Source organism: Chenopodium quinoa, unplaced genomic scaffold (assembly GCF_001683475.1).
Source record: "Chenopodium quinoa cultivar QQ74 unplaced genomic scaffold, ASM168347v1, whole genome shotgun sequence".
Classification (NCBI taxonomy): Eukaryota; Viridiplantae; Streptophyta; class Magnoliopsida; order Caryophyllales; family Amaranthaceae; genus Chenopodium; species Chenopodium quinoa.
This window is the reverse complement of record NW_018743283.1, coordinates 461,484-475,926: the sequence shown is the minus strand read 5'-3', so window position 1 is coordinate 475,926 and position 14,443 is coordinate 461,484. Positions and strand designations below refer to the sequence as shown.

General features: G+C 35.2%; 2 protein-coding genes across 2 annotated transcripts; both read right to left on the bottom strand.

The window, feature by feature from the left end:
* Window positions 1-1,416: 1,416 nt before the first annotated feature.
* LOC110735385 (ELL-associated factor 1-like) lies at window positions 1,417-6,418 on the bottom strand. Its single transcript, XM_021915569.1, has 4 exons — window positions 6,100-6,418; window positions 5,573-5,985; window positions 2,495-2,537; window positions 1,417-2,064 (listed from the first exon to the last, which is right to left on the bottom strand). Exons 1-4 carry the CDS (start codon window positions 6,218-6,220, stop codon window positions 1,628-1,630), a joined length of 1,014 nt encoding a protein of 337 aa, XP_021771261.1. The 5' UTR covers window positions 6,221-6,418; the 3' UTR covers window positions 1,417-1,627.
* Window positions 6,419-11,630: 5,212 nt separating this feature from the next.
* Window positions 11,631-14,098, bottom strand: LOC110735435 (zinc finger MYM-type protein 1-like). Its single transcript, XM_021915627.1, has 2 exons — window positions 13,456-14,098; window positions 11,631-13,303 (listed from the first exon to the last, which is right to left on the bottom strand). The coding sequence occupies exons 1-2, from the start codon at window positions 14,096-14,098 to the stop codon at window positions 11,631-11,633; spliced, it is 2,316 nt and encodes a 771-aa protein (XP_021771319.1).
* Window positions 14,099-14,443: the final 345 nt, after the last annotated feature.

Below are 14,443 nucleotides of genomic sequence, written 5' to 3'. Positions count from 1 at the left end.
AATCGGAGATCTTGAGTAACCCCTGACTGAGTAACTTATGTAACACCTAACCGATTAACTTGATTAATGTCTGTCATACGGTGTGGCCAACCACATATAAAAATTGACTGAGTAACTTATGTAATACCTAACCGATTAACGTAAGTAACGCCTGTCATACAGTGCGGCCAACCACATATTTGCCATGGATAATGATTTTCACTATTTGTTAGAGTACCTCTTTAAAACCTAAGTTAACAATTAAGCTATTGTTAAGTTCTTTTCAAGCTTGATTAACATAAACTTAACTGAGGATTGGTGGGGTGCGCCAGGCCCGTACAGTAGTGCAACGCATGGGCAACGCTCGAAGACCCCAATAGCAAGCTATTGTGATGGGACTACCCCCTTAAAAAATAAATTTAATATCGTTGTGGGCCATTGGCCCACGTATCAGATATTAAACTGATAAGAACAGATACTACACTTGATCTTAGCCAAAAGGCCGAGAAAGGTATGCTTTCTACAATTGTTCACTTCTTTTTTTATAGTCTGACAACTTCTCCATCTTATTTTCCTAGCCGATGTGGGATTCATTTATATTCCGGAAATCAACATATATACTTGTTAACACTGCCTAAGTTTTGAGTTTCGAATTGTAGATAAATGGATTATTTGATCCTCAAATTTTAGTTTTAAGTTTTCACCTCGAACGGTTATATATATTTTATCACTATAATATTTGATTGATTTTCACTTATCAAAACTTATATAAGCTTATTAAAATTTATTTTAGTTGTATTTTAAACTTATTAGACTTATAAGTGAAAATAAGGTGAATAAAATAGGCCTTGACATTAATGTTTTAAACTCTAATTTAAAATAGGAGCTTAAGTTGGGTGCATAAAAACTTACGGGACGTTTGGCAACAGGGATAGGGATAATGAGAATAAGATGGTAGGATAAGGATAAGGAATTATTAGGTGAGATAAGGAATTATTAGGTGGGATAAGAATAAAAACTATGCTATCCATTGTTTGGAATGAGTTGGGAATTAAATTGGAATAAGTAGCAAATTTACTTAACTATCCTTACAAACTTTTCTCCTCTCTCCTTTTCCTTCCCCTTCATTAGGGGTACAATTGTCTTTTACCGTTTAATTTTTATCCCCAACCCTTATACTTGCCCCCCTTGTTATAGAAATAGAGGGATAAACCTCTATTTAATCCCCATTCCTTTTTCTATGGAATAACTTGTATCCCCTCAAACAAAAAAGGGATAATGGGACATTAGAGATTTTAAATCCTTATCCCATCAATAATCCCTACAAACAAACATGCTATTAATACACACCCTGATATAAGTGGCTAAAAAAAATATTGAGAACGTAAGAAATTACAAAGTATAATTGAATTTCAGCTCAAAGAAAAAAAAAAAAAAAAAAAAAAACTCTATTACTCCCGTAGTATTAGTGGTATTACTGTATTAGAGCTTAACAAATACTCTGTAACTATTATACATTTCAGATTCCTGTCAAATAAGCAAAAAAATTTAAAAATACATTAAATTCCCTCATCTCTCATAACAATAGGAGAAGCACCACATTTTGTGCACCGTCCATAGTTACATAACCAATTCCGCAATGCAGATCTCAGATAGAATTGACCGAGTCACCATCACTGCTATCACTTTCACTGCTGCTACTGCCGCTACCACTTCCACTGCTGCTTCCGCTACTACCACTCCCACTGCTGCCACTTGAGCTGGAGGTGTGGTCTACCCTTTCCACTGCATTTACTTGGGCTCTTAAGACCGCAGCAGCATCTACCCCGTCGTCATCATTGACGTCCACATCAGCAATCTCGACATCCATGTCACTTTGCTGCGGGATGTTGATATCAATGCCAGTATGGGGTACTGCTTTTTCTTCAGCACTATCTTTGACAGGCCCTAATGCATCATCGTCATCATCATCATTCATTATGTCTAAATGCTCTTCCAGATCAAAGTCCTTTGAGTCCGGCGATGCCATAACATTTGATTGTTGAGGAGGGGTAGTGGCTGACTTGTCAACTCCAGGTTTTCCCCCTGCACCAAGACACCAGAAAATACATATGGTTGGACATTGGCAAAAATGTAGCATACACGTGTCCCAATGCACAGAAAAGTGAAGCTGGGAAAAGCCTGCAATGCATCTAAACTTTGATGCCCTAATTTCAGTTTTGTACAATACTTCTATTTCAATTTAGTTGACACGTTCAATTTAGACACACATATTAAGGAGAGGAGAGGGAGTGAGAGCATGATAAAGCAAGTGGGGTAGCTAGTAAATGCAAGGTATAAAACTTACCCAAAAAGGAAATGTGTCAACTAAAAAAAACTTCCTAAAAGGGACTACACGTCAACTAAAAAAAACTTCCTAAAAGGGAATACACGTCAACTAAAAAAAATGGAGGTAAGTAGTAGAGAAAGATGGTAGGAAGAGAGAGAAAGAGAGAGAGAGACTATTTCTTCTTACCTGAATTTCCAGCATCACCAATATCAATTCGCTCAACTTCAACCTGAAGCATTGATAGACAAACACATAAAAGAAGAAGTCAGAACCTCTTAAAGGCATTCATAAATGCAGAAAGATGAACACTTAAATCTTTTTGTGAAATTTTAAATAATTGTAGATAATATAAAAACACTTCGTATAGTGAAAGAATAATTTTATAAACTCTAGGTAATCCTCAAGCAGAGCCTATCTTTGCAGAGACATTACCAAATATCAGGAGCTTATGACCCTAGACATAAAAACTGTTATGTAGTTCACTATGGGTCTATGGCCACTACAGCAGCAAACTCCTTTTCACAATGCAGCCAAAAGAACACCCACTAAATCAATGACTCCTGAAAGCCCAATCCTCAGGGTGTTTGACCAAGCTTCTAAGGCAGTTTCTAGGACCCAAAAGCTAAAACTAGGCCAAACACCATGTTTTAGGGAGGTAGTTTCTACTTGTTCAGAAACTCAAAATAGTTTCTAGGAGGCTTAGAAGTAGAAGCTCCAAATTGGAGCTTCTCAAAACAAATTCCCAGGGAGCAGTTTTGCTCATTTAATGAAACTTTTACAGGGTCAATTCTACCCTCAAACAATTCATGAAATCCTCAATTGCCCAAATTACAATCACCCCATGTCCTCTCTCATCTTCTTCCTCAAGTGTAAACACTCCCAAATTCCCAATTACTTCTTTTAGTGATAAGAAAAAGGAAAACTCACTAAATTCACAAAAGCACAGACTTGCTAACCCAAAACCAAATTAAACATAAGAGAAGGAAACACAGATCTACAGTCTTTATCATTCACCGAAAGAAACCGCTCTTTGGTAAAGCCACAAGCAATTTAATTGAATTACAAGCTAGATATTTGATTAAACTCCTTTTGGTGGTCATGCATGTATTCAGCGTTGTAATAGATCAAGATTGTCGATGGCAGAACATTGTTGGAGGAGAGAGACGGAAGTGGTAATGGCGTCATGGCTGGGTTCCTTCAATAGTGAATGAACCATTTTTTGTTTTTTGTTTTTTTGAGGGGATTGTAAATGAAGATTTCAAGTGCAAAGATATTAAAAAGAATAAAAAATAGGCGAAAAAGTAAAATTGCTATTAACAAAAATGGGCCAAACAAGGTTTCTAATTTCTATTATTCAGAATCACTTCTAGATTATGTGGCCAAACAATTTTATTTCTCAGAAGTGTTTCTCCAAAAAACCAGTTTCTAGAAAACTATTTCAAAGAAACAGAAACTGTTTTCTAAAAGCTAGGCCAAACAGACCCTTAGTCCCCATCTCCCTTCAAATCCTAGCCATGAATGGGAAAGAAAGGTAGACAACATGATAGCCAACAGACAGAGGAAATGGATCAGGCATGACCTAGAAATGTTTCGACAACAATTCTACAGGCACTAGCCCAACTACCTAAAAGAGGCTCTCACCCAGGATACAGGGAAGAATGGAAGGGTGTCAGCAACATTAATATAGTGATAACATAGAGGTTTTTTCCCATCAGGAATAATTTTTTATGCACGAGACCGATGAACACAGATACAGAATAAAACTTTTTCCCATACAAGTAGATCAGTATACTTCCTTACTGCTTCTATTCTTTAGGTCAATCCGCCATGGTTGCATCATCTATGCTATGTTTGGGTTCATAAAAAAAAATTGCAGTTTTTATTCAAAAAAATGAAATTTGCAGCTTGGTTATGCAGCCCTATTGTTTTTTAAGATTTCAATTCAATGGGATATTATTGATGATTGATAGGATAATTCTAGTGTTGTTGAGGTTTATCATACAATAAAGCCATAATTAACATATAGTAGTCACTAAATTAGAGAGAAATGAATCAGAGAAATTTTCTTCCCTTATCATGGCCTTCAGGAGAAGGAGGTGTACCGGGGGGGGGGGGGGGGGGGGGGGATATGCTAATACCCTTCCACTTAATCAGTTGATGCTTCAAAATTATGAGTGTTACATCCCACAACCTTATTTACATCTGTAATGTATTAACACCAATACATCCTAAGGGAGGAACTTCACTCTATGGAGTACCATATTTGTCCTACAATGTTTTGGAAATGTGGTAGCTATGAATTAGAATGGAAAATAACATAGTATTCTGGTGAATAAAAGGATTATGGTTGCCTCCTAGGAAAATAGTTTGACGAGGACGGAATGATCATACAAGGGCAACAACGTTTGACAATTGATAATCCGGAATCCTCCATTGGTTCCACTTAACCTTGATTACTAACTAGTACCATAGTAATTTAACAATAATTTTGGCGTATAAATGTCTGGAAGCTACCAATTATACTAAATTACTAATGCATGTCCTTAGAAATTGATCCTAAGTGCACTTTATAGTTAATAAGTCATTATCTCCAGCAACGTATGATCAGCAGCAATTCACCAATGTAACACATCAAACAACCACTAATCAATCAGCAAATGGCAAGAAAGGTGTTTGGGCTATCAGCATTACTAAACTTGCAAAGTCCCATACAAATTACTCCAAAATGAGAAGAACCAAAACCAGCACCTAATTGAAAGTGCACTTCAAATACATACCCCAATCAAACATGCTCATAAAGCCTTATGATTCAGTATATAAATCATCCTCTAAATTACTGCATAAGAGTAACTTCTGAAATACTAAGCACTAAACACCATTCCTTGGTGAATAAAGCTGATTAAAATAGAGTTGGCATTCTTTTATACACTGCAATTATCAATTAACCATAATTATCCCCCAACAAGCACTTTGCATATGCCTCCACCATCATACTTGTACTCAACATTATCATCCTCTACATTACTAATCACTAAACACCATTCCTTGATGGATGAAGCTAATTAAAATATAACTGGCATTCTTTTATACAATGCAATTATCAATTAACCATACATATCCCCCAACAAGCACTATGCATACGCCTCCACCATCATATTCGCGCTAATTAAACACATTATCACCACACACAATATAATAATTCACTTTATAATAATTCACAACATAATTAAGCTGAAAATGGATGTTATGAGACAGAAAACTGACCGCAACAGGCGGTGCCGGAGGCGGCCGAGGAGGCGTAAACGCAGGCCGGCTATTATACGCTTGAGGCTGATGCTGAGGCTGAGGCTGAGCCTGAGGTTTACCTCCTCTAACTACCGGCGACGAACCACCGTCCGCGGCGGAAGATGCGGCCAACGACGCGGCGGAGGATTCGCCAGGCAAGCGATTATGGCGCAAACGCTGGACAGCATGATGAAGGCGTTCAAGGCGGAAACTATGACCGTCAAAGAACAAAACGCCGTCGTTTTCCTTGTAATCTTCGCCAGCATTACCTTCGAAGGTAACCTTAGGTTTACCAGGTTGATTGTTGTTGAATTCTACACTAACTTTGTTGTCCTTCGTCTTGTGCAATGCTCCTGGTTGAGTTTTATCGATCGATGCCGGCTTAAAGTCATCTGAAAAATCAAACAAATTAATTTGATTGAATCAGTAATGGAAAATGAAATTTGAAGAATAAAATTGCAGAATAAAAATTGAAGAGAGAGAAAATTGAAGAAGAAGAAGATTACATCGTAAAGTGCAGAATTTGGAAGAAGGTTGTTGATCTTTGAAGGAAGAACCTAGGGTTAACGTATACCATTGATCTGGATTTGGGGCTGTGCTTGGTTCTTCTATTTTGTTCATCGACATTGAATTTTAATTATTTCAACCAATAATTTTTGCGATTTTAGTACAAGTTCTTGATAATTTTATTTGTTTGAGATTTGCAGAAATTGCTTGGAGTGGAAATAGAGCTGAGCTGCTACAGAATTCAGCGGTTTTGAGTTAGGACATGTTCTCTTCATCTAATTTTTTTTTTTTTTTTTTTTCTGAAAGACTCTTCATCTAATTTTCAGTTTAATTCAGTTCAGTTTTAATAATTTCAGTTTAGTTCAATTCAACTCCAATAATTTAAGAGCTTGTTCATATTTACTTATTTTCAGTTCAGTTCAGTTCTGTTCTTAATTTTTTTGATTTAGATGTTTTAGCATATTACAACAACGACAATAATAATAATAATAATAATAATAATAATGATAATAATAACAACAATAATAATAATAATAATAATAATAAAAATAATAATAATAACAATAATAATAATAAAATAATAATAATAATAATAATTTAAAATATATATATATTTAAAATATAATACACAAAAATTTAATAATTTAATAATTTAAAATATAATAATTTAAAATACAGAGTTTCTTTTAAAACACTTTTATATTTTTCACAATCCACTATATATATTATCATTAATTTTCATAAACATTTTCATATATTTTTATGCATTTTAATTTTTCAGTTCAGTTCTAATCAGTTCAGTTCAGTTCAGTTCAACTCAGTTCAGTAAATATGAACAGGCCCTAAGTTTAGTTCTTAACTAGATTAATTCCATGCGTTGCACGGTTTAAATAGATTTTATTTGTTTAAAATAGTTGTCAATATTCTTTATTCGATATAGTGTAATCATTATCTTATTTATTAATTTTGAAAGACATATTGTAATTATTTAGTTTTAGAACTTGGGAGAAAAAAATAGAGAAAAAAATGACGATGTCAAAAATAGATTTGGCGGGAAAAAATTTCATAAGAAATTGACAAGTGTCCTCTAATGATGTCAGTATGTTTTGTTTTAGTAACAGTTAATAGATTTCCTTCTCTCATAAAATATTTTGTTCGATTCAGCTCTGATAAGTTCAATTCTATTCAGCTCAATTCAGTCAATCAGAAAAAGCCCTTAGGGCCGGGCTAGCTATGAGCATAACAAGATACCCCGTTAAAATTCCTAAAATCGAAACTTGTTGAACAAGTTTTTAGAAATTGGGAACCAGAACCAATGTAACCATGTAGGTTCCGGTTTCGGTTCCGATTCAGGGTACCCTAACTTGTAATATACTTACTAATTTTTTGCAAATCTTTTTGACAAAAAAATTGGTTGACCACTAATTTATAATGTTTACAACTCGCAAATAAAACAAACTAATAGTAGTTGTCTAACAAATTTAATACATATTTATAATTGTAATTTTGATGTTTGTTGGAATTGGTGTATAATTTGAAATTTAGTGATACTTTTATCAGGTTACAGGGTACCCTACATATTCCGGTTCCAAAAAATTGAGAATTGGAACATGTTGCATTAGGTTCTTCATTTTGCTACCTGAAACCGAAACCAAAACCAAAATCTTCTTGTACAGGTTTAGGTTCAGATTCAGAGTACTCTGATTTTTTGCTCACCCCTAGTCCGGGCACGTCAGTTATATTGGGTTGTATTCATTGTGGGTACATCGACGGTTGTTTTATTTTGTATGAAACATATACTCCCTCCTTTTTTTAAATACTTGTCATTTCTATTTTTTGCACTATTCATTTGTGCTACTTTGACTAAAGTTTGTGATATATAAGTAAGAAAAAATATAGTCTTGTGGGTATTTGTTTCACTCATCTCAATGAATAGATTATTAATTTTCAATTGTTAGAATTTATACTTATTGATAATTAAAGATATTATTGACCAAAAATTAGCATCAGCATACGTACCCACAAAAGATAGATCAAGCATTTAAAAACGAAGGGAGTAATAACTAGTACTTCCTCCGTTTTTATTTTATTGCACCATTAAGACTTTTACACTATTCACTTAATCTTCTATGACCATCATTTGTGATTTATCCATTAGAAAAAATATAGTCATGTGGGATCTAGTTAGATTCGTCTTGAAATCTTCTTTTCAAATATCAAATGTTTATAATTTTTACAAAAGTATAATTAAAGATATTAACAGCTAAAATAATGCATTGTCAAGCGTGAAATCCCTCATGGTGCAATAAAAAAAGAATGGAGGAAGTACAATATATTCATAGGGTGTCAATTTGAGTAACCATATGAAGTTTGGGTTGACAACGACAAATCTAGTCTGTTTAATTCGGGTATGCATGTTTGGTTAAGATTACTCTTTTAACCTATCTATCTCGGTTTGAGTTGGGTAATTTTAGGTCAAGATCTATTGCGTTAGTGTCGTTTGGATTAGGACAACTTTATATACGGTTTGAATAAATTCATATTGGGTCCAAAACGGATTTGATTGGGTTAATTATGAGTAGGAAGACCTTGGGTTAGGTTGATTTTGATTTGGCTAATTTCAGTTCGATTAAGTCCAATTTAGTTTTAGATCAATTCTAATTTAAATCCTTTTCAGGTTTGGATAAATTGGTCAACTTGGATGAATTTGGGTCAAGTTGACCAAATTCAATATTCAGAAAAGGTCATTTTAAAACCAGAGTAATAATTGAGTTTTTAACTTATTTTTGTCACTATCAGATCATTCATAAGTCATTTTTCATATCGTAACGCTTGTTAGTTTTCTCATTAGATTAGTTCTTGTATCAGTTTTATCTTTTGTTTAATATAGATAGTAATCTATCAATATGTCATTAGGTTCAAAACTTATCGTCTCACTTATATTGCTATATTAAGTTAACGACAATTTAATTTTAATTATATGGGTTATATAAAGATAAATACAAGAAAATTTTAATTTTATTATACTACCATACAAAAACAAGTTTGGTAAAAATTGCTACCACTTAACGGAATCCGTTAAGGTTCCATTAAGTTTATTCAAAAAATTAAAAAAAAAAATAATTTTTTTAAATAAAGAAAAACCCAGCCACCATCCCACCACCTTCAACAGTCAGCCCCCTCCCGGTAGCCACCCTCCCCTTTCCCCCCTGCAGGTGAACGGTGCCCAAAGCGTCGATCGGCGGCCGATGACTCCACTCCCCCTCTTCCACCTACACAGCCCACCCCTCCCTTACCCCTTCTCGTTGCCCCAACCCCCACCCCGAAACCGAAAAACAACCCCCTCCCCATCTCCCCACCAGAATCGGCCCCCCTCCCCTTCCCCCACCCTAGATCGATCCCCCCCTTCCCCCACCCAAAATCACCACCCTTAACCCTTAAACACCCGCCCGAAACCACCCTAAACGGGATTTAGGTTTCGTTTATGGTGGTTTTGGGCTGGTGTTTATGGGTTAGGGATGGCTGTTTTGGGTGAGGGAAGGGGAAGGGGGCCGATTCCGGTGGGGGGTAGGGAGGGGTTTGTTTTCTGGTTTCGAGCTGGGGGTTTGGGAAGCGAGAAGGGGATAAGGAGGGTGGGCTGTCGCCGGCGCCAACAGGGGGCCGGGGTTCCTGGGCAGCGATGGTGGCTGGGTGTTTTTTTTCTAAAAAAAAAGAATTCATGGTGGGTTGAAGGTGACTGACGGGGAGGCAGTTAGGGGTGTTCGCAGAGGGAGGGGTGGCAGTGAGGGTTGTTGATCTCACTAACGGAAATTGTAACTGAAAGTGTTAAGTGGTAGCAAAATTAAAATTATGTGATTTTGTGTGGTAGCAAAATAAAATAAAACGTTTAATGAGTAGCAAAAGTGAAGTAGGGGTGTTTGAGTGGTAGCAAAAGTGAAATTAACCTATAATTTTTGCATTGGAAATATATAACATTTTTTTTTTCTAATGAGTGTGCACTTGTTATACTCATTTTTACTCTACAGAATAAAAGAAAAGAGGAAAAATATAAGCAAAGTCAAGGATTGATCGTAGAATTTGAGATACAAAAGATGTAATTTGAATCGTAAATTTGTAATCCAAAAGGTTAAAATAGTTTTCACCGGATACTCTAGAAAATGCTTGAATTCTGAAATGCAATTGAAAATCAATTGAAAACTACCTTAATAGATGATATTTGACCTAAAATTTAAGTCAACATTGCTTACTCCCTTCGTTTCATAATGTTTGACACAATTTCTATTTTTATCCGTCCCATAAAACTTGACATGTTACTATGGAATGGGACCACTAATAAAAAAATATTTTTCCACATTTTCTCTCTCATCACCTATCCCACTCCCACCTCACTTGTTGTTTTCTTATAATACAGATTATAAAAATACAAAAGAAAATCTTTTATATAATAAATAAATATTTTAAATAGATCCACTTGTAATTTTCTTATACTACGTGTCCACCCCGACGTCCCAAGCATTGTGGGACGGAGTGAGTACTCAAGTACTATGGATGCCCAAATCAGCAAATCCTTTTGTTAGGGTGTTTGGTTAATGGTTTATTTTTCCTTCTATTTTAATTTTATTTGTCTTTTATATTACATGCATTTTACAAATTGCTTGACTAAAGATTTACACTAGAAATTGCTTGGGTAATAACTAAGATTTACAGTACATAATAGGGTTAAAACAAAAAACATACGGAGTATCAAAGTTTTTGGTTTTTTGAAACCTTTTGGGATTTGCACAAATTGATGTTGTGGTGCCCAAAATGTGTTAAAGGATAGACGTATAAAATAAATCAAGCTATATGCTTGGTATGATACTAATATCTAAGCTGCATACATCGTACGTTACAGGATTTAGTGCCAAGCAAACTTAACCATCATCACATCGTGATGAGCGCGCCCCAGTTAACATTCCATATTGACAAAGTTGTCAATATTGATGGCAATTTCGCAATTTTGAAGCATCTTCAATTATTTTAATATTTTTATGTGTTGTAGCTGACATGGCAGTTAACTTAACGTTAGAACAAGGTTAACGGTAAGTCTGAACACCCCGTTTTCTAGAAATCACATGCTCTTTCCCACCCCGTTGAATTTGAGAACACGATCCTCATTTGCTCCTAGAAATCAATTTGGTCCTGCGATCCTCATTTGCAACACTTTAAAATTTGGCGGAGTTTGAGACAGTGAGTTACGCAATTCATGTTTTGACTTTGGAGCCCTCAACCCAGATGATGTGAGCTAACCTTACGAAACCCTAGCCTGACCTCTTACAAACAACACTGAATTCGCCCAGTGGCGGATCCAGGATTTTCAATTCGGGGGGACAAAATGCTTAACTTACAAAAAGCTTAACAAAAAATAAAAACAAAAAAAAACTCAAACACACAAATTGGTTAATACTTAATATTAAAATTTCAAAATAAAAAACATACTTAGTCATACAATTCAAATGATGAAAAAAATTACATAAACATTACATTAAAATTACACTTTCATCCTTCGAGTCTTCATATTTTGGAAGCGATCAACAATTTTTTCATCGGAAACTCTTAGGAAGACATCCTTCTCAATAAAAGTGACCAAACAATCATTCATAAGTTGATCACCCATGCTATTTCGCAACTTATTTTTGACACATGTCATTGCGGAAAAGACTCTTTCAACACTTGCCGTGGCAACCGGAAGAATCAACATCAACTTGATAAGCAAATGAATAAGAGGAAAAGTCTTATGCTTATTAGTTTTAACAAGCATCATAGAAAGAGAGTTAAGGTCATTTAAACCTTGAAATCTATCATCATTTAGCATATTCTCCATGAATATATCAAGTTGACATTCAAGAGCCATCAAATCAAAGCTTGAAAATTCTTCGGGATAAAAAGAGGCAAGTTTAAGTACCTTATCTTTATCAAAGGATGAGAAGTTATCTTTAGGACTTAAACAAGCCATACATATTAGTATCTCCATATTCCTCTCATTAAATCGATCATCAAGTTCTTGAAGATGCAAATCAATCACTCTTACAAAAATTCCAACCCGAAAATGATGTTCATTTGTTGCTTCTTCAACAAAACGTCTTGATCTTCCTTGAGGAACATAAGGAGAATCCATAGTGGGAACAACAATACCATGTTTAGCACAAAATGAAGTTACCTTGTTTAAGAGAGTATCCCATCCTTGCTCCCTCATTTTTTGCAACACCAATTTTGTGTAAGTGACAAGTTCCATGGCATTTACAATATCTTGCTCCTTTCTTTGCAAAGCAACACACAAATCATTAGTGTAACCAAAAATAGTCAACATCAAGTGAGCAATAAAAACAAAGTCAAATGACTCTAATTGTCCTAAAACAATTTGAGCTTTGAACTTATCTTCCGATACACCATGCTTCCCAATGTGTACAAGTACCTTAACAATTGTAGGAAATAAGAGGATGATGTTTGAAATAGACTTGTAATGAGAACTCCAACGAGTATCCCCGGGCCTTTTCAAACCAAGTTCTTGATTTAAACCCGATCCACTCACAATATCCCCTACATCCAATGCTCGAGCAACTTCTTGAGCTTGATCTTGTCGAATCATTTCTCTTCTCTTGCAAGAAACTCCAACCACATTCAATAAATTTGCAAGTATCTCAAAAAGCCAACCACAACTATCATTCTTTTTAGCAACGGCAACTAGTGTTAGTTGAAGTTGATGAGCAAAACAATGTACGTAGTAGGCACTTGGAGTATCATTCATAATCAAAGTCTTAAGACCATTTATTTCACCTTTCATGTTGCTAGCTCCATCGTACCCTTGCCCCCTTATCATAGATGGACTCAATGAATGTTCAACAAGTAAAGACATGATTGCATCTTTAAGAGTTAAAGCGGTAGTATTACCAACATGAACAATGACTAAAAATCGCTCCATTACCTTTCCACTATCTCTATTAACAAAGCGCAAAACAAGAGCTAGTTGTTCTTTTTGGGACACATCACTTGACTCATCGGCTAATATGGCAAAGTAATCATCACCAACTTCTTCTATTATGCACCTAGTTGTTTCTTTGGCACAACAATTAATAATGTCCTTTTGAATAGAAGGGGAAATCATTTGACAATTTTTAGGTGCATTTTCAAGAGTATGTTGTCTTACTCCCTCAACCTTTTCTCCTAACCATTTCAAAAGCTCAAGGAAATTACCCCTATTTTAGACTCCCCGCTTTCATCATGTCCACGAAATGCCAAACCTTGCCCCAAAAGAAACCTTAAACAAGTTAAAGATGCATTCAAGCGGATAAAATATTCACTTTTAATCACCTCACTTGCATTGTCAAACACATTCAAGATTGATTTTTTTTTTCCATCTCTTAAATTCACATATTTCTCATAAGCAAGATTATGAGCACTGTTAATTCCACCAACATGCTTCTCAAATCTTTCCGGTTTATTCCATGCCCTAAACCCTCCATCAACAAATGCATCACCCCCCGAATAACTATCAACTTCATTCTTGAACAAGTAACATACAAAACAAAATGCAGCATCTTTTTCAATACTATACTCAAGCCAATCCCATTTCTTGAACCAATGAACACTAAAGCGACGTAAACCAGACACTTGTCTTTGAGGAAAGTCATGAGTTTTTGGTTGGAAAGGTTTTTTAAGAATATAACCCCTCCTAACTGCATTTCGTTCATTTGCGGGGTAATCCATTATGTTTATTCTTTTTCCCGGATCATGAGGAAGAAGTTCAACATCGTATACCAAATTTTCCTCCAATGGTACATTACAAGTACTTGAACCACCCATTTCCATATCATCTTCTTGACTTTGAGGGGGGCTTAATGAAGGGGAGTTATTGGACTCATTTTCATGGAGTTTCTTTCTTTTAGACAAGAATTGTCGAAGATCGGGTTGTTTTCTAGTAGCCTTGGATTTGTTTGAATTAGGTGAATCATTTGACATTTCCTAATTACATTAAAAATATATATCAATTATTCAATTTCGGAATTTCCACAATTCACATCATTGCATAAATGCATACTATAAAACCTAACATTAAAATTGCAATTAAAATTAAAATTCAACAAATATTGCAATTAAAATTAAAATAATTCAACAAAAATCTGGAAATTAGGGTTAACAATTGGTGAATTGGGGATTTCAAATTAACAAATTGGGAATTTCGAAATTCGAATTAGGGTTAGCAACTTAGCAAGACATACCATAAGTTTAGCAGCGACTCAGTGAGTGGTGAGGAACCCAGGGGCCAAGGCGGTGGTCGGTGGAGCAGCGAGCCAGTGACGCCTG